Consider the following 23697-nt stretch of genomic DNA (forward strand, 5'->3'; position numbering starts at 1 on the left):
CAAATCCATTATGAAAACCAACCTCCCATCCCTTGACTCCATCTACACTTCCTGCTGCATTGGGAAAGCAACCAATATAATCAAAGACCTTCCCAACCAGTTTTACTCTCTTTCAACCTCTTCCATCAGGCATAAGGTATAAAAGTTTGAATACACATATGAACAGATTCAAAATTAAAAATCACACAACACCAGGTTAAAGTCCAACAGGTTTAATTGGAAGCACACTAGCTTTCGGAGCAACTTCATCAGGTGATATCAATCCAACACCAGCATCTCCAAATCATGAACAGATTCAAGAACAGCTTCTTCCCCACTGTTATCAGGCTTTTGAATGGATCTCTCAAATGGTAATTCTGATCTCTCTCTCTCTGCTCCTTCTCAGCAGTTGTAACACTATATTCCACTACGCTGATGCACTTTGTGTGGTATGATCTTCCTGGAAAAATAACACTTCTTCCTGTATCAAAACTGGTAGTGTTGAAATCTTAACCACCATATCGTGATTATTTACTGTGATTTTAAAGAAGGTAATGTTTGCTGAAATCCAGAGACTCCAAAATAGTCTATCCTGGAGCTAACCACAGTTAAAAAGCAGAGAAAGATGAAAATAGAAAACAGGAAACTATAGACCATTTAGACTAACATCTGCCATTCGAAAATGACAGAATACATTTTGACCGAGTTGATATCAGGAAATTTAGAAAACTATAATTCAATCAGACAGAGTCAACATAGTTTTGTGAAAGGAAAAGCATGCTTAATAAATATATTAGAATTATTAGAGGACGTAAAGCAGAGTCGATAAAGGGAAGCTAGTATTTCAATGTCCAAAGGGCACTTCATAAAGTTCCAGATAAAAGGCAACTGCAAAATATAAGAGATTGCTGTTTTGAGAGTTATATATTAGCTTAGATAGAGGACTTGCTAACAAACAGCTGAAAGAGTCACAGTAAGTAGATCACATTCAACATGGTAAACTGCTACTTGTGGAATGCCAGAGATGCTGTGTCTTTAATCTCACTGAGGCCTCTTTGCATTTCCATATTGGAACCAACGACATTGGAAGGGAAAAGGTTGAGACTCTGAAGGGAGATTACAGAGAGTTAGGCAGAAATTTAAAAAGGACGTCCTCAAGGGTAGTAATATCTGGATTACTCCCAGTGCTACGAGCTAGTGAGGGCAGGAATACGAAGATAGAGCAGATGAATGCATGGCTGAGGAGCTGGTGTATGGGAGAAGGATTCATATTTTTGGGTCATTGGAATGTCTTTTGGGGTAGAGGTGACCTGTACAAGAAGGACGGGTTGCACCTAAATTGGAAGGGGACTGGCAGGGAAATTTGCTCGAACTGCTTGGGAGGATTTAAACTAGTAAGGTGGGGGGGGGGTGGGACCCAGGGAGATCGTGAGGAAAGAGATCGATCTGAGACGGGTACAGCTGAGAACAGAAGTGAGTCAAACAGTCAGGGCCGACAGGGACAAGGTAGGACTAATAAATTAAACTGCATTTATTTCAATGCAAGGGGCCTAACAGGGAAGGCAGATGAACTCAGGGCATGGTTAGGAACATGGGACTGAGATATCATAGCAATTACGGAAACATGGCTCAGGGATGGACAGGACTGGCAGCTTAATGCTCCAGGATACAAATGCTACAGGAAGGATAGAAAGGGAGGGGGAGTGGCATTTTTGATAAGGGATAGCATTACAGCTGTGCTGAGGGAGGATATTCTCAGAAATACATCCAGGGAAGGTATTTGAGAAATAAGAAAGGGATGATCACCTTATTGGGATTGTATTATAGACCCCCCAATAGTCAGAGGGAAATTGAGAAACAAACTTGTAAGGAGATCTCAGCTATCTGTAAGAATAATAGGGTAGTTATGGCAGGGGATTTTAACTTTCCAAACATCGACTGGGACTGCCATAGTGTTAAAGGTTTAGATGGAGAGGAATTTCTTAAGTGTGTACAAGACAATTTTCTGATTCAGTATGTGGATGTACCTACTAGAGAAGGTGCAAAACTAGACCTACTCTTGGGAATAAGGCAGGGCAGGTGACTGAGGTGTCAGTGGGGGAGCACTTTGGGGCCAGTGACCATAATTCTATTCGTTTTAAAATAGTGATGGAAAAGGATAGACCAGATCTAAAAATTGAAGTTCTAAATTGGAGAAAGGCCAATTTTGACGGTATTAGGCAAGAACTTTGAAAAGCTGATTGGGGGCAGATGTTCGCAGGTAAAGGGACGGCTGGAAAATGGGAAGCCTTCAGAAATGAGATAACAAGAATCCAGAGAAAGTATGTTCCTGTCAGGGTGAAAGGGAAGGCTGGTAGGTGTAGGGAATGCTGGATGACTAAAGAAATTGAGGGTTTGGTTAAGAAAAAGAAGGAAGCATATGTCAGGTATAGACAGGATAGATCGAGTGAATCCTTAGAAGAATATAAAGAAAGTAGGAGTATACTTAAGAGGGAAATCAGGAGGGCAAAACGGGGACATGAGATAGTTTTGGCAAATAGAATTAAGGAGAATCCAAAGGGTTTTTACAAATATATTAAGGACGAAAGGGTAACTAGGGAGAGAATAGGGCCCCTCAAAGATCAGCAAGGCGGCCTTTGTGTGGACCCACAGAAAATGGGGGAGATACTAAATGAATATTTTGCAACAGTAATTACTGTGGAAAAGGATATGGAAGATATAGACTGTAGGGAAATAGATGGTGACATCTTGCAAAATGTCCGGATTACAGAGGAGGAAGTGCTGGATGTCTTGAAACTGTTAAAGGTGGATAAATCCCCAGGACCTGATCAGGTGGGAAGCTAGAGAAGTGATTGCTGGGCCTCTTGCTGAGATATTTGTATTATCGGTAGTCACAGGTGAGGTGCTGGAAGACTGGAGGTTGGCAAACATGGTGCCACTGTTTAAGAAGGGTAGTAAAGAAGCCAGGGAACTATAGACCGGTGAGCCTGACTTCGGTGGTGGGCAAGTTGTTGGAGGGAATCCTGAGGGACACGATACACATGTATTTGGAAAGGCAAGGACTGATTCGGGATAGTCAACAGGGTTTTGTGCGTGGGAAATCATGTCTCAGAAACTTGATTGAGATTTTTGAAGAAGTAACAAAGAAGATTGATGACGGCAGAGCGGTAGATGTGATCCATATGGACTTCAGTAAGGCGTTTGACAAGGTTCCCCATGGAGACTGATTAGCAAGGTTAGATCTCATGGAATACAGGAAGAACTAGCCATTTGGATACAGACTGGCTCAAAGGTAGAAGACAGAGGGTGGTGGTGGAGGGTTATTTTTTCAGACTGGAGGCCTGTACCCAGTGGAGTGCCACAAGGATCGGTGCTGGGCCCTCTACTTTTTGTCATTTACATAAATGATTTGGATGTGAGCATAAGAGGTACAGTTAGTAAGTTTGCAGATGGCACCAAAATTGGAGGTGTAGTGGACAGCGAAGAGGGTTACCTCAGATTACAACAGGATCTGGACCAGATGGGCCAATGGGCTGAGAAGTGCCAGATGGAGTTTAATTCAGATAAATGTGAGGTGCTGCATTTTGGGAAAGCGAATCTTAGCAGGACTTATACACTTAATGGTAAGGTCCTAGGGAGTGTTGCTGAGCAGAGACCTTGGAGTGCAGGTTCATAGCTCCTTGAAAGTGGAGTCGCATGTAGATAGGATAGTGAAGAAGGCGTTTGGTATGCTTTCCTTTATTGGTCAGAGTATTGAGTACAGGAGTTGGGAGGTCATGTTGCGGCTGTACAGGACATTGGTTAGGCCACTGTTGGAATATTGCGTGCAATTCTAGTCTCCTTCATATCGGAAAGATATTGTGAAACTTGAAAGGGTTCAGACAAGATTTACAAGGATGTTGCCCGGGTTGAAGGATCTGAGCTATAGGGAGAGGCTGAACAGGCTGGGGCTGTTTTCCCTGGAGCGTCGGAGGCTAAGGGGTGACCTTATAGAGGTTTACAAAATTATGAGGGGCATGAATAGGATAAAAAGGCAAAGTCTTTTCCCTGGCGTCGGGGAGTCCAGACTAGAGGGCATAGATTTAGGGTGAAAGGGGAAAAATATAAAAGAGACCTAAGGGGCAACTTTTTCACGCAGAGGGTGGTACGTGTATGGAATGAGTTGCTAGAGGATGTGGTGGAGGCTGGTACAATTGCAACATTTAAGAGGCATTTGGATGGGTATATGAATAGGAAGGGTGGGCCTGGTGCGGGACTAGGCAGGACTAGATTGAGTTGGGATATCTAGTCGGCATGGACGGGTTGGACCAAAGGGTATGTTTCCATGCTGTACATCTGTATGCCTCTATAACTATTTGTGGTCTAGATTCATGACTTAGATGAAGAAACCAACATTGACATGGCCAAATTTGTTGAGGTCCCAGGATAGATACAAAGGTAAGCCATGGAGAAGATAGAAAAGGTTACCAAATGAATATGAATAAACTATGTATTTGGACAAAAAAGAAACAAAATTTGCAGTTTAAGTATAATCTGGAAAAATGTGAGGTTGTCCACTTTGATAATATGGAAAACAAAACATTTTTCAATGAAGACAGACTGTAGTATGCAGTGATAGGATCTGAGTAACTGTATACATGAATCACAAAAAAAACAAATTAGAGTGCAGAAATCGCAAGTACTTAGAAAGGAAAAAATGAACATTGGCCTTTATTTCAAGAAGCATGGAGTATAAAAGTAGAGAAGTGTTGCTTCAACTGTACATGACATTAATTAGACTTCACCTGAAGCATTGTACTCAGTTTTGATCTCCTTACATAGAGGAAAATACGTGCATTAAAAGCAGCTCAGAGAATGTTCATTACACTGATTTCTGAAGTATAGAAGCATGAACAATAGTTTTAGAGATTCCGAGGGGGCTTGACAGGATAGTTGCTGAATGTTTCTTCTCTGCAGAATCGAAGACTGCAACTCATAGTTTAAAAGTATAGAGTTGATGACAAATTCCTTCTCCCAGTGAGTCCTTAATGTTTGGAAATGCCTTCAACCCAGTTCATTGAATATATTCAAAGCTGTCAGATTTTTGATTGCCATGGAAGTTGAGGGTTGTGGAGGATCAGGCAGAAAAATAGAGTTAAGGCTACCAGCACACCAGCCAGGATATTATTGAGTGTGTGGTGAAGCTCCATGAATTCAGTCACTTCCTCCTGCCCTAATGATGATGTGAATTAATCACCATTCTCTGTCTTCTCTTCTGGAAAGACACTACCTCCTGTCTTTAGTATCGCTTTGTTCTCCATTATCGTGTGGTTTACCTCCCGTTTCCAGCTGTATTTGCTCTTGTTTATCTCTGATTTTGAGGCCCTGCTCAGTCTCTAGCGCTATGAATTATCACCTTGCGTTGCCAGTGCATCCGCCCTTGCGTAACAATGAGTCCGGAGGGCAGGTCAACTGCGAGGCTCCAGGCTCCGACCCCTCCTGTTGACTCATAGAAAGAAAGAGCACGGCCTAGCTCTGTGACTTCACCGAGACAGAACTCCTGCAATCTCGTCCGCTCCCTCCAAGTGACACCGACCCTCCCCAGACTCGCCAGGAGTCTAAACGGCACCAAAAGCATGGACAACGCCGCTGTGATCATTGACAACGGCTCGGGTCTCTGCAAGGCAGGACTAGCCGGGGACAATGCCCCGAGGTCGGTGATTACATCCATCGTAGGACGCCCCAAGGCCAAGGCGACCATGCTGGGTGCTGGGCACAAGGAGTATTACGTTGGGGAAGAAGCCCAAGTCAAGAGGGGGATCTTGAGTTTGAAATATCCAATTAAACATGGCATAGTGGTGTGCTGGGAGGACATGGAAAAGATCTGGAGACATGTGTATGATTGTGAGCTGCGCCTGAAGTCGCACGAAAGGCCGGTGCTGTTGACTGAAGCCCCCCTGAACCCTTTACACAACCGGGAGATCATGACCGAGATGATGTTTGAAAGTTTCAAGGTGCCTGCGATGTATGTGGCGGTGCAGGCTGTCCTTGCTCTGTACGCTTCAGGGAGGACCACCGGCTTAGTCATGGACAGTGGCGATGGAGTGACCCACACCGTACCCATCTATGAAGGCTACTGCCTCCCGCACGCCGTCTACAGGTTCGACCTGGCCGGCAGGGACATCACCCAGTACTTTGTCAGGATTCTGATGGAGGTAGGCCATACCTTCATCTCCTCTGCAGAGAGGGAGATCGTCAAGGACATTAAGGAGAAACTGTGCTACGTCGCGGTCGATCCACAGCTGGAGATCAAGAAGAAACGAGAAGACGTGCAGAAGGAATATAAACTGCCTGATGGAAATGTCATCCAGATCCAAAGCCAGCTTTTCCGAGCTCCGGAGATCCTATTCTCCCCTGCCAGCGTGGGCTTCGAGTGCCCTGGTGTTCACAGGCTGGTCTTCAAGAGTATCTTGAAATGTGACATCGACCTGAGAAAGTATCTGCACTCAAACGTGCTGCTGTCCGGAGGCTCCACGCTTTTCCCAGGTCTGGACGAACGGCTGTTGAAAGAGCTGCAGTTGCTGGCTCCCACTGGAGTGCCGGTCAAAGTCATTGCCCCTCCGGAGAGGAAATATTCCGTTTGGATTGGGGCTTCCATCCTAACCTGCTTGACGTCCTTTCAAGAAATGTGGATCACTGCTTGCGAGTACTTGGAGATGGGGTCTTGTGTGGTTCACAGAAAATGTTTCTAGGAATTCCTGTAAGAATAACAACTAACGCCAAATGTTGCAGATACTTTAGTCGGCCGTGGGTTCTTAATGTTAAATGAAAATAAACAAATGGAACTCATGCTTCTGAGTAGCTTTGGTTGTGGGTTGCTCTGACTTCAATTGCTGGTAGATATCCATATGTTTATGAGTTATTAAAAAGTGTATATCCATGTGCATTCCTTGTGTACGAAACGTTACTTCCTGCTATTGTGTTTTTGTGACATTTCTGCGTCAACTTATTCACATTATGAATCCGTGTCCACATTTACACTTTCTATAAACCTGATTGCAAACATTCACCACTGGTTACAATGTAATACTTCAATCTCACAAATCCAAGCGTTTAAACCTATAGACCGGAGGGGACTTTTCTAATGAAACGGCTGGCACGGTGGCTCAGTGGTTAGCACTGCTGCCTCACCGTGCTTGGGTACCGGGTTCAGTTCCAGCCTCGGGCGACTGTCTGTGTGGAGTTTGCACATTCTCCCCGTGTCTGTGTGGGTTTCCTCCCACAGTCACAAAGATGTGCAGGTCATGCCATCAGGGGAGATGGGTTGAGAAGGAGAGTCCTTCATGCTAAATTGCCCATAGTGTTAGGTGCATTAGTCAGACGGAAATGGGTCTGGGTGGGTTACTCTTCAGAGGGTTGGGCTGAAGGGCCTGTTTCCACACTGTTGGGAATCTTATCTAAATGTAACTTTCTGCTTCCTAAATTATAAATATGCATTGGTTTTATATTTATAAATTAGAACAAAAATGTAACATTGAATTGAAAAACAGATATATATTATTCTACATCAACCTTATTAAAACAGTTCCTATCCTCTAACTACAAATCAATAGAAGACTGTGTTTGATCTTGATTCCACTCAATACTGTAACGGTAAAGTCAACATAATCCTACTGGACCTTAGGGCTGATATCTCATGAGAGTGACAACTGGCTGTGGTCAAACCTGAGGTTCACCATGCCTCAGGTGAGGGGAGATGGGTTGAGAAGGAGAGTCCTTCATGGTAACCTCAGGTGGTGCAGGAATTGAACGCAACCTGTTGGCATCACTGTACATCACAGACTAACCAACTGGGCTAACCAAGTGTCTACTCTGCTCAATGGAAGATCAGTGTGTAAAGTACTAAAATATATGGAGAAAAGTTACATCCTACCCCAAGTTAAATCTTAACAGATGGTCCGAGGAATGTAGGGAAACTAGAGAAAGTTAAATTTAGGGTTTATTGAATGGATATTGTGGTATCATGTTGGCGACAAAAAAAAACCAAAATAATTTGAAAAAAGATTTGAATGAAATAAGATAGTCTGCATTCATGCAGCAGCTTTTATGACCTTGGGATGTCCCAAAGTGCTTCCCAGCTAACTAAGTACTTTTGAAATGTGGTCATAATCTGAAAAGCACAGTGACTAATTTGTGTACAGCAAAGTCCCACATGGCAATAAAGTAGCCAAGTAATCTCTCTAGAGTAAAGAATTAATATTGTCCAAAATATTGAATGAGCTCCCTTTCTCTTCTTTGAATACTATTGTAAGATCTTTTACACCCATCCAAGAGGGAAGGATCATATTTTTTTCTCTCTGAGAACCTTATGGAAATTTTCTTGACTGCTATTTTTTGGGCTTCAAAGTCTACCTTTTGGTCTTCAGGAGCTTCATGTACATTCTCATGAACTTATTTATTATTTGATGCAGTTAACAATAATGTCTTCTAGTGTCTGTATTGACATACAGGATGTTTGGAGGTTCACAGCAGCAGGATCAGAAGAGTTCATCATTATCATCAATAATTGCCAAACCTTTAAAGTTCCAACACACAAGGAAAGCTTTACTTTCCCTAAGCATCACCTCACTTAAAGTTGCCTAAGACAATATGTGTAAGTTCATTACAAAGGGTGTTTTTTTTTAACAATATTCGACATACACTTGACGAACAAAATGTCAACATTCAAAACATGGCTTCCCTAGATTTCTAAGATCATGGTTAATGCATTTATATCACATTTGCTTAAAACTAGAATATTTTAACCAGGCAGTTACTATCCTTTATAATTGCATTGCTTTAAATTTAACAACTGACAAAATATTCATTACAATGGCATTAACAGGTATGGAATGAGCTGCCAGAGGAAGTTGTGGAGGCTGGTACAATTGCAACATTTTAAGAGGCATTTGGATGGGTATATAAATAGGAAGGGTTTGGAGGAATATGGGCCGGGTGCTGGCAGGTGGGACTAGATGAGTTGGGATATCTGGTCAGCATGGACGGGTTGGACCGAAGGGTATGTTTCCATGCTGTACATCTCTATGACTCTATGACTTTATTTTCCCCATCAAGTAACTTATTAAAATGAGATTCTGCATTTGTTTTCAATGTAATATAATGGAGGAAAATGTTAACTTGTCCACTTTGGCAGAAAGAATAGAAAAACACCATATTCATTAAGTGAAAGATTTCAAAAATCTGAGGCACAGAGGAATCTCGGTGTCTTGGTATATATTTAATGTAAATTTACTATGCAGGTATAGGAAGTGATGGAAAGTTGTGTTTTATTGCACGGGATATGGAATATATAAGTAGTGATATTTTGCTACAATAGTTCAGGCTATTGATGAGACTACATCTGGGGTACTGTGTACAATTTTGGACTCCTGCTTCAAGCAGTAATATCAATGCATTAGAAGCAATTCAGATAATATTCACTTGGCTGATACCGGAGATTGGGATTATCCATTACGAAGATTGGACTGGCTGGGCCTGTATCATTGAGTTTGGAAGAATACAGGGTAATCTTGTTGAAACATTTCACGCTGAGAGGACTTGTCAGTGTGGATGCTGAAAAGATATTGCCTCTTGGGAAAAACTATCACTAAAGGAGACAGCATAATAGTAAATGATCTTCCATTTAAGATGGAGTTGAGGATTTTTGTTTTCTCCTGAAGAGGGTCACAAGTCTTTGGAACTCTCTTCTTCAGAACTGAATGTAACTGGAAAAAAGTTGACTTTATGCAGAATATAAGTGTGGGAGGGAGTAAGGAGTAAATGATAGGTAGAGATAGAGCCCAAAGAGAAAGAAGAACAGACAAAGAAGTGGAAAGCGATCAGCCTAGTAGAATGAATAGCTATTAATGGGGACTATTAGTGGCTAACAATGGGTTGTGTGATAACAAGGCCTGGTGTGTGGGGGTTGGGCAAAGGACATGGGAGAAAGTGCCTCAAGTCCAAAAATTGTTGAATTCGATATTGTGTCCAGCAGGCTGTAGAGTTCCCAAATGGAAACTGAAGGGCTTTCTTCCAGTTGAGTTTCATTGGAGCATTGCAGCAAGCCTGAGACAGAGATGTTGCATGGGGAACAAGGTGGTATAATGATGTGGTAGGCAATTGGGAGCTCAGAGTCTTTTTTGCAGACAAAATGTGGGTGTTCTGTGAAGTGGTCACCCACTCCATGCTTTGTTTCCCCAGTGTACAGGAGACAACATTATGAGCAGTGGATGCAGTAGACTAGATTGAGTGAAGTACAAGTAAAGTACTGCTTCATCTGGAAGGGGTGTTTGGGCTCTCAGATGCTGAGGGGGGAGGAGGTAAATGGAAAAATGTTGTACCTTCTGCGGTTGCAGGGAAAGTTGCTGTGGAGCTGTGATAGGGCTGTTGGGAGTGAAGGTGGAGTGGACCAGGGTGTCCTGGAGGAAACGGTCCTTGTGGAAGGCTGACCGGGGGAGAGGTGGGGGGCGGGGGGTTGTGGGGGAATATGTGTCTGATGGTGGCATCCCACTGGAGGTTGCAGCAAATGACAGCTAATGACCCTGTGGATGTGGATGCTGGTGGGATGGTAGCTGAGGACTGAGGGATCCTATCACTATAGTGGGAGGGAAGAGAGGGAGTGAGATTTGAAGTGTTGGGGATTGGTCAGAACTGGCTGAGGGTCCTGTAAACTACATACACTTTTGCAGTCATTCTCTGTTTAAATTATAGTCCATCTCTTGATTCTCAATGGACAACATTTGACAAGTTTTAGCCCACTCACAACCTATCCCCTTGCAGATTCCTTATTTTCTGATTACAATATGCCTTCACACTTGATTAGATTAGATTCCCTACAGAGTGGAAACAGGCCCTTTGGCCCAACAAGTCCATACCGACCCTCCGAAGATCAACCCACCCAGTTCCCCTACATTTACCCCTGACTAATGCACTAGTACTACAGGCAATTTACCATGGCCAATTCACCTAATCTGCACATCTTTGGACTGTGGGAGTGAAACCGGAGCACCCGGAGGAAACCCACGCAGACACGGGGAGAACTTGCAAACTCCACACAGACAGTTGCCTGAGGCGGGAATTGAATCCAGGTCCCTGGCACTATGAGGCAGCAGTGCTAACCACTGAGCCACCATGCCACCCTTTTAGTTTTGTATTATCAACTAATTTAGATACATGACATACCTATCCTTCTTCCAAGTCATCAATATAGATAGCAAATGACTGAGGCCTAGGACTGATCCATTGGTTATGCATTTCCAACCTGAAAAAGAACAATTAGTTCCAAATTTCTGTTTTCTGCCGGTTAACCAATCCTCAAACCATGCCTTACAATGACCTTCTTCTTGTTGTGCAATAACTTTTATGGTGCCATATTATCAAATACTTTCAGGAAATGAAAATACAGTACATACATTGATTTTCCATTATGAACTCTGCATTTTAAATCCTCAAAGAACTTTTTTCACAAAATCACGTTGATTCTGTTTGATTTCATTACCCTTTCACAATATGTTGCTTGAAATAACTACACAGAGGTCAGTATACCGTCACCAAGTCATTTTTTATTTACATGTACACAGTACACTGGATGTGGCTAGTCAGGTTGGAGTCAACTGTTGAAGTGAGGAGATTTTGAATTCCCTGTTCATTTTTTTTATACCCCCGCACTACCGCCTAACTGCGGTAGTGCTTATTTATTCCCCCACGCACCCATGTTGTGTGTGTGCAGGTGTGAGAGAATCCCCTGTTCATGTCTGACAGCCAGGACTCCCTGATTGGTCCTGGTTAACAACCCCAATCAAGGGATCTCATAGTCAATAAGAACCACCTGATTCCAATCACTCCATTGCCAATTCTCCTTTAATAAAGGACTCCAGCATTTGTATAATGTCGAATGTTAGGCTAACTGACCAATAGGTTCCTGTCTGTAACCTTCCATTCTTGAATAGGGGTGTCTTGAATCTTCCCAGATTCCAGTGAGATCTGTAATATTTCAACCAATACCTTCGCTATCTCTGCAGCAACTTTCCTTTAAACTCTTGGATGTAAACTATTGGGTCCTGGCAACTTGCCGTTGATCACCTTTGTTAACCATAGGTGGTTCATGCTTCACATCAAGCTCTTCTTTTTGACCGGAATCTGCTTTTAGATCTCTACAATGTGGGAACAGGCCTTTTGGCCCAACAAGTCCACGCCGACCCTCCGAAGAGCAACCCATTCAGACCCATTCCCCTACATTTACTCCTGACTAATGCACCTAACACTATGGGCAATTTAGCGTGGCCAATTCACTTAACCTGCACATCTTTGGACTGTGGGAGGAAACCAGAGCGGACCCACACAGACATGGGGAGAATGTACAAACTCCACACAGACAGTTTCCCAAGGTGGGAATTAAACCCGGGTCCCTGGCACTGTGAGGCAGTAGTGCTAACCACTGAGCCACTGTGCCGCCCAAGAAAGGGGCCCTTCAGCCTATCAAATATGCACTCACCCTCCCTCCCATGCCCAACACCTCCCCACGGCTAACCCACACATCCCTAGACACTAGATGCAATTTAGCATGGCCAATCCACTCTAACCTGCACATCTTTAGTTTGAGGGTGGAAACCAGAGCAAACATGCACAGAGAACATGCAAACTCCACACAGGCATTCTGCCTGAGGGTGGAATCGCACTCAGATCCCCAGCACCATGAGGTAGTAGTGCTAATCACTGAGCTACCAGGCTGCGCAGCTGAGCATTTTGCTGAGCATTATGAAATATCTGCTTTAACGTCTGCCACTACTCATCTACTGACTTTCCCCCTAGTCTATTTTCAAAGATTGCTCTGGATAACTCTTTCTTCATATATTTGTAATTGTCTTCATTCATGTTGAGGACACTTGTTTGAGATCCAGATTGCTCTGCCTCAAATTGAATTTAAAATTTAGTCAAATATAATTTCCTTTTCAAAGAAATTATGTTGAAGAGAATTTTCTATGTGCCCCACTATATCTTTCAACATAAAATAAATCCACCAAATTCAATATGACAGATATTAAGCCAACTGTTCTCTGCCACCATGGGGCAAGATGGTGACTCAGTGGTTAGTACCAGCACAGCACCAGGGTCCCAGGTTTGATTCCAACCTCAGGTGACTGTGTGGAATTTGTACATTCTCCCTGTGTCTGCGTGAGTTTCCTCCGGGTGTTCCGGTTTCCTCGCACAGTCCAAAGATGTGCAGGTCAGGTGAATTGGCCATGCTAAATTGCCCATAGTGCTAGATGCATTAGTTGGAGGGAAATGGGTCTGGGTGGGTTATTCTTCAGAGGGTCTGTGTGGGCTTGTTGGGTCAAAGAGCCTGTTTCCACATTGTAGCAAATCTAATCTTTTCTGCTTTCTGTCTTCCCCATTTCTTGAATGGTGGAATCACATTCGCTATTTTCCAATCTGATGGGTTATTTCTAGGCTCTAGAAATTTTGGATAATTCTAGTATTATTTCAGCAACTGCATATATTAAAATTCAGGAGGATCTGGAGAGTTGTCACCTTCTAATACTTATTCAGTATCCTTTCTCTGGTGAATGTAATTGATTAAATTTCCTCCCTTTCTTACACTTCCTGTTTCATAATTCTTTATCTGATATATTTTGTATCCTCTACAGTGAAGATTTATGCTTAGTACCAGTACAATTCATATGGCAATTCTTAATTTTCCATAACCATGACAACATTGACACTCTCAAAAACAAACCCTCACTTTATTTACAATTGCTTTTTTTAAAAAATGTGAATAAAAGCTCTCACTGTTTGTTTTTATATTTCAATCTAGCACTCTGATTGCTCCCTCCTTATTAATCTATTAGTCGTTATTTAATCTTCTTTATTGTTGCTTCAATCTTCTAGTTTTGCCACTCACCTTGGTGAAATTATAGCTTCTTCTTTCAAATGATACTATTTTTAACTTTCTTAGCTGGTACATTCTTCCATTGGAGTTTTTGTTTCTCTCTCACTGGAATAAGCCTTTGTTGATTATTCTGAAACATCTCCTTAAATGTCTACTGCTGTAACTCTACTATCCTATTGGTAACCTAATTTCCCCAGTTCACTTTAGTTCTGTCCTCATGCCATCATAAATGCCCTTGTTAAGTTTAAAACAGTTGTCTTAAATCCACTCTTCTCTCCCTCAAATTGAATGTGATACTCCATAATATTATGACTAATATTACATTGGGGTACATTCATGATGAGGTTCTTAATTAATCCTATCCTATTGCACACTATCATTATTATGTATAATTATATTTATAATTGTTGTTATTGAATATGCATTATTGTTGTTGAATGAAATGCTGACACTTTGGACACATTCTTCTATTGTGGATGGATACATCACTATGTCTTCGAATTGCATATATCTTAATACCTTATGTATTAAACAACATTCTCTAAAGCATTTCTACAGCAGATGCGACTCCAAAAGGTAATGACAGAAGGAAGTTTTGAATGGGTTCAGTAATCTGGATTCTTCATCCACAACTAATTGCCAAAGTCCATTGTAAGTATTCTGTTTGGAAGATGGGGCACTCTTGGCTAACTTTGCTAGGTTTTCATTTGCTGAGGTCCCTGGATAGGTGTCACTTTCTACTGTTCCAGTTAAACTAAATTTGATCCAAGCAAAGATATTTTCTCCTTTGGAATAGTAACATACCTGAATATCATCTCATTGGCATTATAACTCGGGAGATAATCCTTTGTTGTACCTTTTCTGTTTCAACTTTAATTTTGTTTAAGTTGGGGTGAGGGGCTTTCTTCAGAGTGAAGAAGCAAATTGGATTTGCATCATCTCAGAAAGATACGTTTTGTCTTTAGTTTTCCCAACGCTTAAGAACCACTGTGAGAAGACTATACAAAATTCATTTCTGTCTTCTGCATCAGTAATCTTATCGGTCGTACAGATCAATCTCAGCCTTCCCACCTAGTCAAGAATATCCCTGACTTTGAATAAGGTTCAAGGAACTCTTGTTTTTTTAATATTTCAGCATCACAAAAATCTGACCTTTTACTTTAAATTAGGTTCCTCCAAGATCTTATAATTTAACAGATAAAGTTGCAATGCTGTTTGCTTATTTGGTTTGATCATACTGAAACCCTAGTACCAGTATTGAAATTCTGTGGTGTATCAATCCACATATAGTTTAACACTCCAATACCAGTTTGGAGTGTCTGTTATTTCCCTTAAGAAGGTCATTGTGTGGTCTTGTCGTTCTTCAACCTCAGGCCTTCAAGCTGTGGCATTTCATTAAGACCTTTGTCCTTTGTTTGCAGGTTTTTAAAAATATTAGTTACAAAGAGGATTGATGAAGGCAGTATGGTGGATGTTGTAAATACGGACTTCAGCAAGGTGTTCAACAAGGTTCCGCATGGCAGACTGGTTAGCAAGGCTACATCACATGGAATCCAGGGAAAGCTAGCCATTTGGATACAAAATTGGCTTGAACGTAGAAGAACGAGGATGGTGGTGGTAGAAGGTTGTGTTGTAGACTGGAGGCCTGTGACCAGCGATGTGCAATGAGGTTAAATGCTGGGTCCATTGCTTTTTAACATGTATATAAATGATGTTGATGGGAACATAGGAGTATGGTTAGTATGTTTGCAAAATTGGTGGTGTCGTGGACAGTCAGAAAGGTTATCTCAGAGAGTACAGTGGCACCTTGACCAGATGGGCTGATGGGCCAAAGAGTGGCAGATGGGGTTTAATTTAGATAAATGTGAAATGCAATGTCTTGGTAAGGCAAATCAGAGCAGGATTTAATAGCAGGGTCCTGAGAAGTGTTGTTGAACAGAAAGTGCTTGGATTACAGGTTCATATTTCCTTGAAAGTGGAATCAAAGGTAGATGGGGTAATGAAGAAGGTGTTTGGTGCAATTGCTTTTATTGGTCAGTGCATTAAATACAGGAGTTGGGAGATCATGTTACAGCTGTACAGGACATTGGTTAGGCCACTTTTGAATACTGCATTCAATTCTGGTCTCCTAGCTATAGGAAAGATGTTATTAAACTTGAAAGGATTTGGAAAAGATTTGCAAGCATGTTGCTGGGATTGGAGGATTTGATTTATAGGGAGAGGCTGAATAGGCTGGGGCTATTTTCCCTAGAATGTTGGAGGCTGAGGGGTGATATTATAGAGGTTTATAAAATCATGAGGCGCACGGATAGGGTAAATAGCCAAGCCTTTTTTTACCCAAGGGCGAGGTACTCCAAACCTAGAGGGCATAGGTTTAGGGTGAGAAGGGAAAGATTTGAAAGGAACCTAAAGGACAATTTTTTTCATGCAAAAGGTGATGTGTGTATGGGATGAGCTGCCAGAGGAAGTGGTGAAGGCTGATACAATCACAACATTTAAAAGGCATCTGGATGGGTCCATGAATAGGAAAGGTTGAGGGTGATATGGGACAAATGCTGGCAAATGGGACTAAATTAATTTAGGATATTTGGTCAGCATGGACGAGTTGGACTGAAGGGTCTGTTTCTGTGCTGTACAACTCTATGACTCTATAACTTAATTACCCACAATTATGACACTCTGCACCCTTTGCTGGATATTTCTCACATTTGTGAGGCTGATTCCTACCACACTGGTGAAACTTAAAATGTTGGTGCACTTTTGCCCATGTTAAAGTGCTGAGATTTTTATATTCTTCCCCATCCCTGGCCTACAAATTGAATTGTTTCAGTCACTTTTGTCTTGCAATGGGTCCTTTCCTGTCTCATGCACGAATACCTAATTGTGTTTCCTGACTTCTGTTTATCTTAGAATTTGAACTACTTTGTCCAAAGAATATGATTCCTAGCCTGCAAGAGAGCTGATAAACCCAACAATGACTGAATGGCAGATTAAACAGATTTAACCGTTAAATTTCTAAAGGTACCGTTTTCTGCTGGCCTATAGAGATCATTAATAAATTAACACATCATTAGCAATGGTGTCCATGGAATTAATTAACCTGGCCTTTCTTGTCTTTCTTCTCCAAGCCTGAAGCCACTCTATATTGGTAAACTCAGTTTTCTCATTCCTGGGATTGTTGTAGCCTGGAATATTTCTGGAGCGCATTCACTCGTCTTCTGAGCCCCAGAATTGTTCCTACATCTGTTAGTGCTGCTTCAGACATTGTTTACTCAGTTTGGTATTCCGGTTTTCTTCTGATGTTCTTGCGATTTTCTAATATCACATCTTGTTCAGACTCAGTTGCCAGGAAATGGGTTGGAATCAGTTGATTAATAGCAGGAATGAAGAATGAAGAAATATTTTATTGGGAGAAATTGATGATCACCCAGTGCTGGATATCAGCCAGCAGGTTGATTATTTAGGGACAGTGGAATCAGAAAAGGGTCAGTGAGTTGAACTGTGAGTCAACTGTGAGCCTTCTTTACTGCTTGGAGGAGAAAGTGAGGACTGCAGATGCTGGAGATCAGAGCTGAAAATGTGTTGCTGGAAAAGCGCAGCAGGTCAGGCAGCATCCAAGGAGCAGGAGAATTGATGTTTCGGGCATAAGCCCTTCTATCCTGAAGAAGGGCTTATGCCCGAAACATCAATTTTCTTGCTCCTTGGATGCTGCCTGACTGCTGCGCTTTTCCAGTAGCACATTTTCAGCTTCTTTACTGCTTGCTACACCTACACACTTACTTTCAGCGACTGGTGCACAAGGACTGCCAGGTCTCCTTGAATATTAACCTCTCTCAATTTATTGCCATTGAAATAATGATCCACCTTCCTATTTTTGCTACTAATGTGGATAACCTCACATTTATCTACATTATACTGCACCTGCTATGTATTTTCTCACTCACTTTGCTGGTCCAAACCACATTGTAACATTTCTGCATCCCCTTCACAGCTCACCTTTCCACCCAACTTTATGTTGAAAATTAGTTTGTTAGTCTTTTCTCTTTTTAAATAACATTACAATATTAGCAGTTATCTAATGTTTCAACATGATGCAGGGAGCTGGAGAGAATTGGAAAATGATGATCAGAACCTGCATTATTCTCCTCCTTTGCTTTGTTTCACAGTCTGAGATAAGTTTTATCCAGACTGGTGAGTTCCCTGTTTTAACAATTCTAAACTCCTCAATATTTACGAGCAGCACGGTGGCACAGTGGTTAGCACTACTGCCTCACAGCGCCAGAGACCTGGGTTCAATTCCTGCCTCAGGCGACTGACTGTGTGAAGTTTACACATTCTCCCTGTGTCTGCGTGGGTTTCCTCTGGGTGCTCTGGTTTCCTCCCACAGTCCAAAAATGTGCAGGTTAGGTGAATTGGCCTTACTAAATTGCCTGTAGTGTTAGGTGTAGGGGAATGGGTCTGGGTGGGTTGTGCTTTGGCGGGTTGGTGTAGACTTGTTGGGCCGAAGGGCCTGTTTCCACACGGTAAGTAATCTAATCTAAGTTTCTTTCATTTGCTTATTACATCCAATATTTTCAGTCCTCCTCCTCCATATGTATAACATCTCCCTCCTTTTTGAATATGGATGAAAAGTAAATTCCAATAAATATGACATGTGTCCAGCAACCAGACACGGAATACATTTTGGTCCTTACTAGTATTATCCTTTCCTTGAAATCCTCCTTGTTCTTTATAACATTATAAAACATCTAGGAAAGAAGTTGTTAAACTTGAAAGGGTGCAGAAAAGATTTACAAGGATGTTGCCAGGTTGGAGGGTTTGAGCTATATGGAGAGTCTGAATAGGCTGGGGCTGTTTTCCCTGGAGATCAGAGGCTGAGGAGTGACCTTACAGAGGTGTATAAAATCATGAGGGCAATGGATAGGGTAAATAGTCAATGTCTTTTGTTCCCAGGATAGGGGAGTCCAAAACTAGAGGACAGAAGTTTAAGGTAAGAGGGGAAAGATATAAGAGGGACTTAAGGAGCAACTTTTTCACACAGAGATCAGTGCAAGTATGGAATGAGCTGCCAGAGGAAATGGTGGAGGCTGGGATAATTACATTCAAAAGGCATCTGGATAGGTACATGAGTAGGAGGGTTTAGAGGAGTATCTCCAAATGGGACTATATTAATTTAGGATGTCTGGTCAGCATGGATGAGTTGGACCAAAGGGTCTGTTTCTGTCCTGTACATTTCTATGACTCTACAATTCTAACTTGGATTTCCATTGATTTTACTTGCAGATATATTAGATTAGATTACTTACAGTGTGGAAACAGGCCCTCTGGCCCAACAAGTCCACACCGACCCTCCGAAGAGCAACCCACCCAAACCCATTTCCCTACATTTACCCCTTCACCTAACACTACGGGCAATTCACCTACCCTGCACATTTTTGGACTGTGGGAGGAAACCGGAGCACCCGGAGGAAACCCACGCAGACACAGGGAGAATGTGCAAACTCCACACAGACAGTTGCCTGAGGTGGGAATTGAACCCGGGTCTCTGATGTTGTGAGGCAGCACTTTATGGTTTCACTTTGCTTTCCTAACTTCCTTTTCAATTTCACCCTTGCGCTTTTCATACATCTTGGTCTTTCCACAGTATTGCATTCTCAGTAACTAACAAAAGTTTCCCCTTTAACTTTTTAAATGTCTGCCTCTAATTTCTACAAGGTTGGATGAAAATGGAGGGTGGGAGAGAGATAGTTAAATTAAAGCTTAACATTTTTTCCACAAACACTCTGCTGACCAATCCAAAAAAAAACCATATATTAAGCAGAAGGAGTTATTGAAAGAAAACCGCAGAGACTGTTCCAACAGTCCCACTCAAAACGCCTGGACTCAGGTAGCCCAAGAATAAGTAGAGATGCTAAAACAGACAAAAATATCAGCAGGTCAATGAATTCTGTATCATTAATGTGGTAGATAAAGCTAATCCAGGTTAAATTTGGTGTAAAATAAATGGTGAATGGAAGAAGGAAAGGAAGAAAGGTCTTGCAAGAAAGAACAGGCATCTAAGTCAAGTGTTTAATTGTACATTAGTTGCCTTTCTGAAGAATGCAGGAAAGATGTTGTGTACTTGCAATACCTTTCATGTCAGCTGCTGATTCCAAAATGAATGGAAGATTTTTAAGATATCATTTTGCTGAAATATAATGAAATGCAGCAGTCTATGTCTGCCCAAGTCTCCACGAATAGAAATGAGACAAAGAGTCAGTTTTTGGTGGTGCTGATTGAGGGATGAAATTTGTCAAAATAACAACGAAACAATCCAATTTTCTTAATATTATCGTGAGATTTTTTGTTTTCCATTCAGTACAAACAATTGGATCCTTGGCTAATGTTTCTATTACAAAGTGGCACCTCCAAAAAGTATCGCATTAAATTGTCAGCCTCGAGTAGGTTGGAGTGACATGGGGTTAGGGAAAGTTGAGCTCAAATGTTCTTTTCCTACTCCATGGCTCTTCAAGTAAAACATTCAAACCTAGGAGGAAGTAAAATAAATCTGAAGACAAAAGCAAATATAGAAATGTGAATCTCAGAGCAAATAGTTTGTCAGAAAGTTTGAGAATCTTTACTCATTCTTGTTTTTTCTAAAAATGTGCTATCACATCACCCTGGAGTGATTTGGTTGTTTTAACATTCCCCCTTCACTTTGCATAGTATATTTGACAAGAAGTAAGTCCAAACAAAATCAGTATTTAAGAAATATTATTTATTTTTTATCAAAGATCGGATATATTTGTAATGTTGTTGGATAATCTGGAAGAAAGTTCCAAAAAGAATGAAGTCTTGAGATGAGCTTTGGGAGCTTGTAGCACACGCGGTCTCCATTGGTAACAACCTAAGAGAGATACAGAGTCAAATATTACTATGATACCATTCTGCGTGTCAACTGTCAAAAATATACTATGATGCCAGGAAGCTCAATACATGCGTTAATCATCACAAAATGTAACATTTTTCTCCTGTAGATCAGCTAATTTCAGATCAAAGCCATTAAAGTCATGCAGAATTTTACAAACATTTATCTCCTAAAAGAAAGTATTATAGGTTCCTGTACTCAAAACTTTACCCGACTGTGAGTTAGTGAGTTTGGCTTGTTTGTAAATGACATCTGTTTACAGCCTTTCATAGAGGCTTTTCAAAAAGAAAACATTTTTCTTAGGTGAAAGAGCAGTTTTCTAGAATGATTTGGAAACGCCAGTGTTGGACTGAGGCGTACAATCACCTGATGAAGAAGCAGCATTTCAAAAGCTAGTGCTTACAAATAAACCTGTTGGACTGTAACCTGGTGTTTTGTGATTTTTAACTTAGTTTTCCACCAATCTTTTATGCAGTGGGTTGCATGGTGGCTCAGTGGCTAGCATTGCTGCCTTACAGTACCAGGGTCCCAGGTTCAATTCCAGCCTCAGGCAATGTCTGTGTGGAGTTTGCATGTTCTCCCCATGTCTGTGTGGGTTTCCTCCGGGTGCTCCGGTTTCCCCCCACAGTCCAAAGATGTGCAGATCAGGTCAATTAGCCATGCTAAATTGCCCACGGTGTTAGGTGCATTAGTTAGAGGCAAATAGATCTGGATGGGTTACTTTTCAGAGGGTTGGTGTGGACTTGTTGGGCCAAAGGGCCTGTTTCCACAATGTAGAGAATCTAATCTAAACATTCATAAGTTCAACATAATCTTCAATTTACTAAGAAATGGACAAATGTAAACCAGGAAACTATCAAATAGTTCTGTATCATGTTTTAAAGTTGTTTTTGAATATTTACAATCAAATTATTCATCTAGACACAGTTACTAAAAAAAGTCCAAGCTTTGTGATAAACACAATTTCAACTGTGTTAATAAAACTGCACCAGCTAACCATACAAACACATTGTGGAATATTTTCTGATACAAGAGAAAGAAATAAACAATGATGTTTGAAAGTATTGCCTGGTTGTACTAGTTTATATACAACATTTTGCTTATTATTACACAAATATACCTCAAAAAAATTGACACTGACTTCACTTCTAAAAATCAGTGCAATTCTGAGCAAAGCCTATGGATAGATTGTGCCCAGAGTGAAACTTTACTCCTTATTTATTCATGAAATGAGGGTATCACTGGCTAGGCCAGCATTTATTGCCCACCCTTAATTGCCCAGAGGGTAATTAAGAGGCAACCATGGTTAACACTGCTGCCTCACAGCGCCAAGGTTCGATTCCAGCCTTGAGCGATGGTCTGTGTTTCTGCGTGAGTTTCCTCCGGGTGCTCCGGTTTCCTCCCACAATCTAAAGATGTGTAGGTTAGGTGAATTGGCCATGCTAAATTGCCCATAGTGTTCAGGGATGTGTAGGTTAGGTGTATTAGTCAGGGATAAATGTAGAGTAATAGGGTAAGAGAATGGGTCTGGGTGGGTTACTTTCGGAGGGTCGGTGTGGGCATGTAGAGCTGAATAACCTGTGTCCACGCAGTAAGGATCCTATCATTCCATCATTTTATCACATTGTTGTGGGTCTGGAGTCACATGTAGGCCAGACATGGTAATTATGGCAGCTCCCTTCCCTAAAGGACATTAGTGATCAAAATGGGTTTTTGCCAACAATTGACAATGGATGCATAGTTAACATTAGACCCTAAATTCCAGATTTTTGAAAGAAGTCAAATTCCAGTTCCACCATTTGCTGTGGCAGAATTTGAACCCAGTTCCTCAGAATATCACACAACTCAACAATCCAGTAATAATACTCCTAGGCCATTCCGCCCAGATACAACTCCACCTTTTAATCCTTCTTAGATACTAAGGACAGAAAATTGATGAACAGCATGCCAATTAAAATAGAAAAAGGAACACTCATTTTTATTAAATATTTTATGTCCTTTACAATGCCCTATTCAATTGAGAAGTAAACTACTACACAAGTAACCACCAAATATTGTTGGGGGACATGAGTTATTATTTATTTCATAAGGTTATGTTCCCTTTTTCACCAAAAAATACCTATTCTACATAAAAAATCACAAATGCTTCATTTTTTGGGGGAGTATAAACTTAAATGGAATTTGGACTGCTATAACTCAATACCAGGAAAGGATTTTGCAATGAAGAATTCAAGTGTTGCATATTGTTGAGCAGTGTAACAAAATGTTGCTTTGTGGAAGCAAAAAGAGGGAAAATTCAAAACTGAATGGCACCAAGAATCTTTTGAGTCAAGGAAATGCTGCCTGACAACAGTTCTCTGATTATTTGAGGTCAGAGCGTTAAGAAAAATGTAAGTGCTGATAGGAGCAGAGAGTGAAAAACATCCAGTGGGTGCAGTTAGAAAGCATTTCTCTCTCTCTCTTTTCCTCTCAGGAAAGAGACATAAATGCTAAGAAACTGTAAAGGAAATAATTCATCCAAGAAAAGACCTAAGTTCACCTGATCAACTATCAAATTGAAGGACAACCATCACCGTATATAAAACAGTACATTGCCATTGCAAAAATCAAAAGGACTGTGAGAAAAATAACTTTCCACCTTGAAGTCTGATTTACTTACTCTACATTTTTTTTCTTTTACACTCATGGTATATATATTAAACCATTTGTCTTTAATCTGTCTAAATCATGATTGGTTGTGTATGTGTATGTGATTTTGAAGGGGTACAGTTCAAGTTGCATAAATTATAAATCCTTTCCTTTCAAAGTTCTTGTTAAAGTTAGATGTGTTACAATAAATTGCATTAATGCTTTTCTTACTGAAATAACCTGGTGTGAATTGCTATTATCCTGAGTAGTAGTCAGG

General features: G+C 41.2%; 1 protein-coding gene across 1 annotated transcript; it reads left to right on the forward strand.

The window, feature by feature from the left end:
- Nucleotides 1-5594: 5594 nt before the first annotated feature.
- Nucleotides 5595-6789, forward strand: LOC122540392 (actin, macronuclear-like). Its single transcript, XM_043676068.2, has one exon. The coding sequence runs from the start codon at nucleotides 5595-5597 to the stop codon at nucleotides 6708-6710; it is 1116 nt and encodes a 371-aa protein (XP_043532003.1). The 3' UTR covers nucleotides 6711-6789.
- Nucleotides 6790-23697: the final 16908 nt, after the last annotated feature.

Source organism: Chiloscyllium plagiosum, unplaced genomic scaffold (assembly GCF_037043375.1).
Source record: "Chiloscyllium plagiosum isolate Xiang-an unplaced genomic scaffold, Cpla_swu_hap1 HiC_scaffold_37, whole genome shotgun sequence".
Classification (NCBI taxonomy): Eukaryota; Metazoa; Chordata; class Chondrichthyes; order Orectolobiformes; family Hemiscylliidae; genus Chiloscyllium; species Chiloscyllium plagiosum.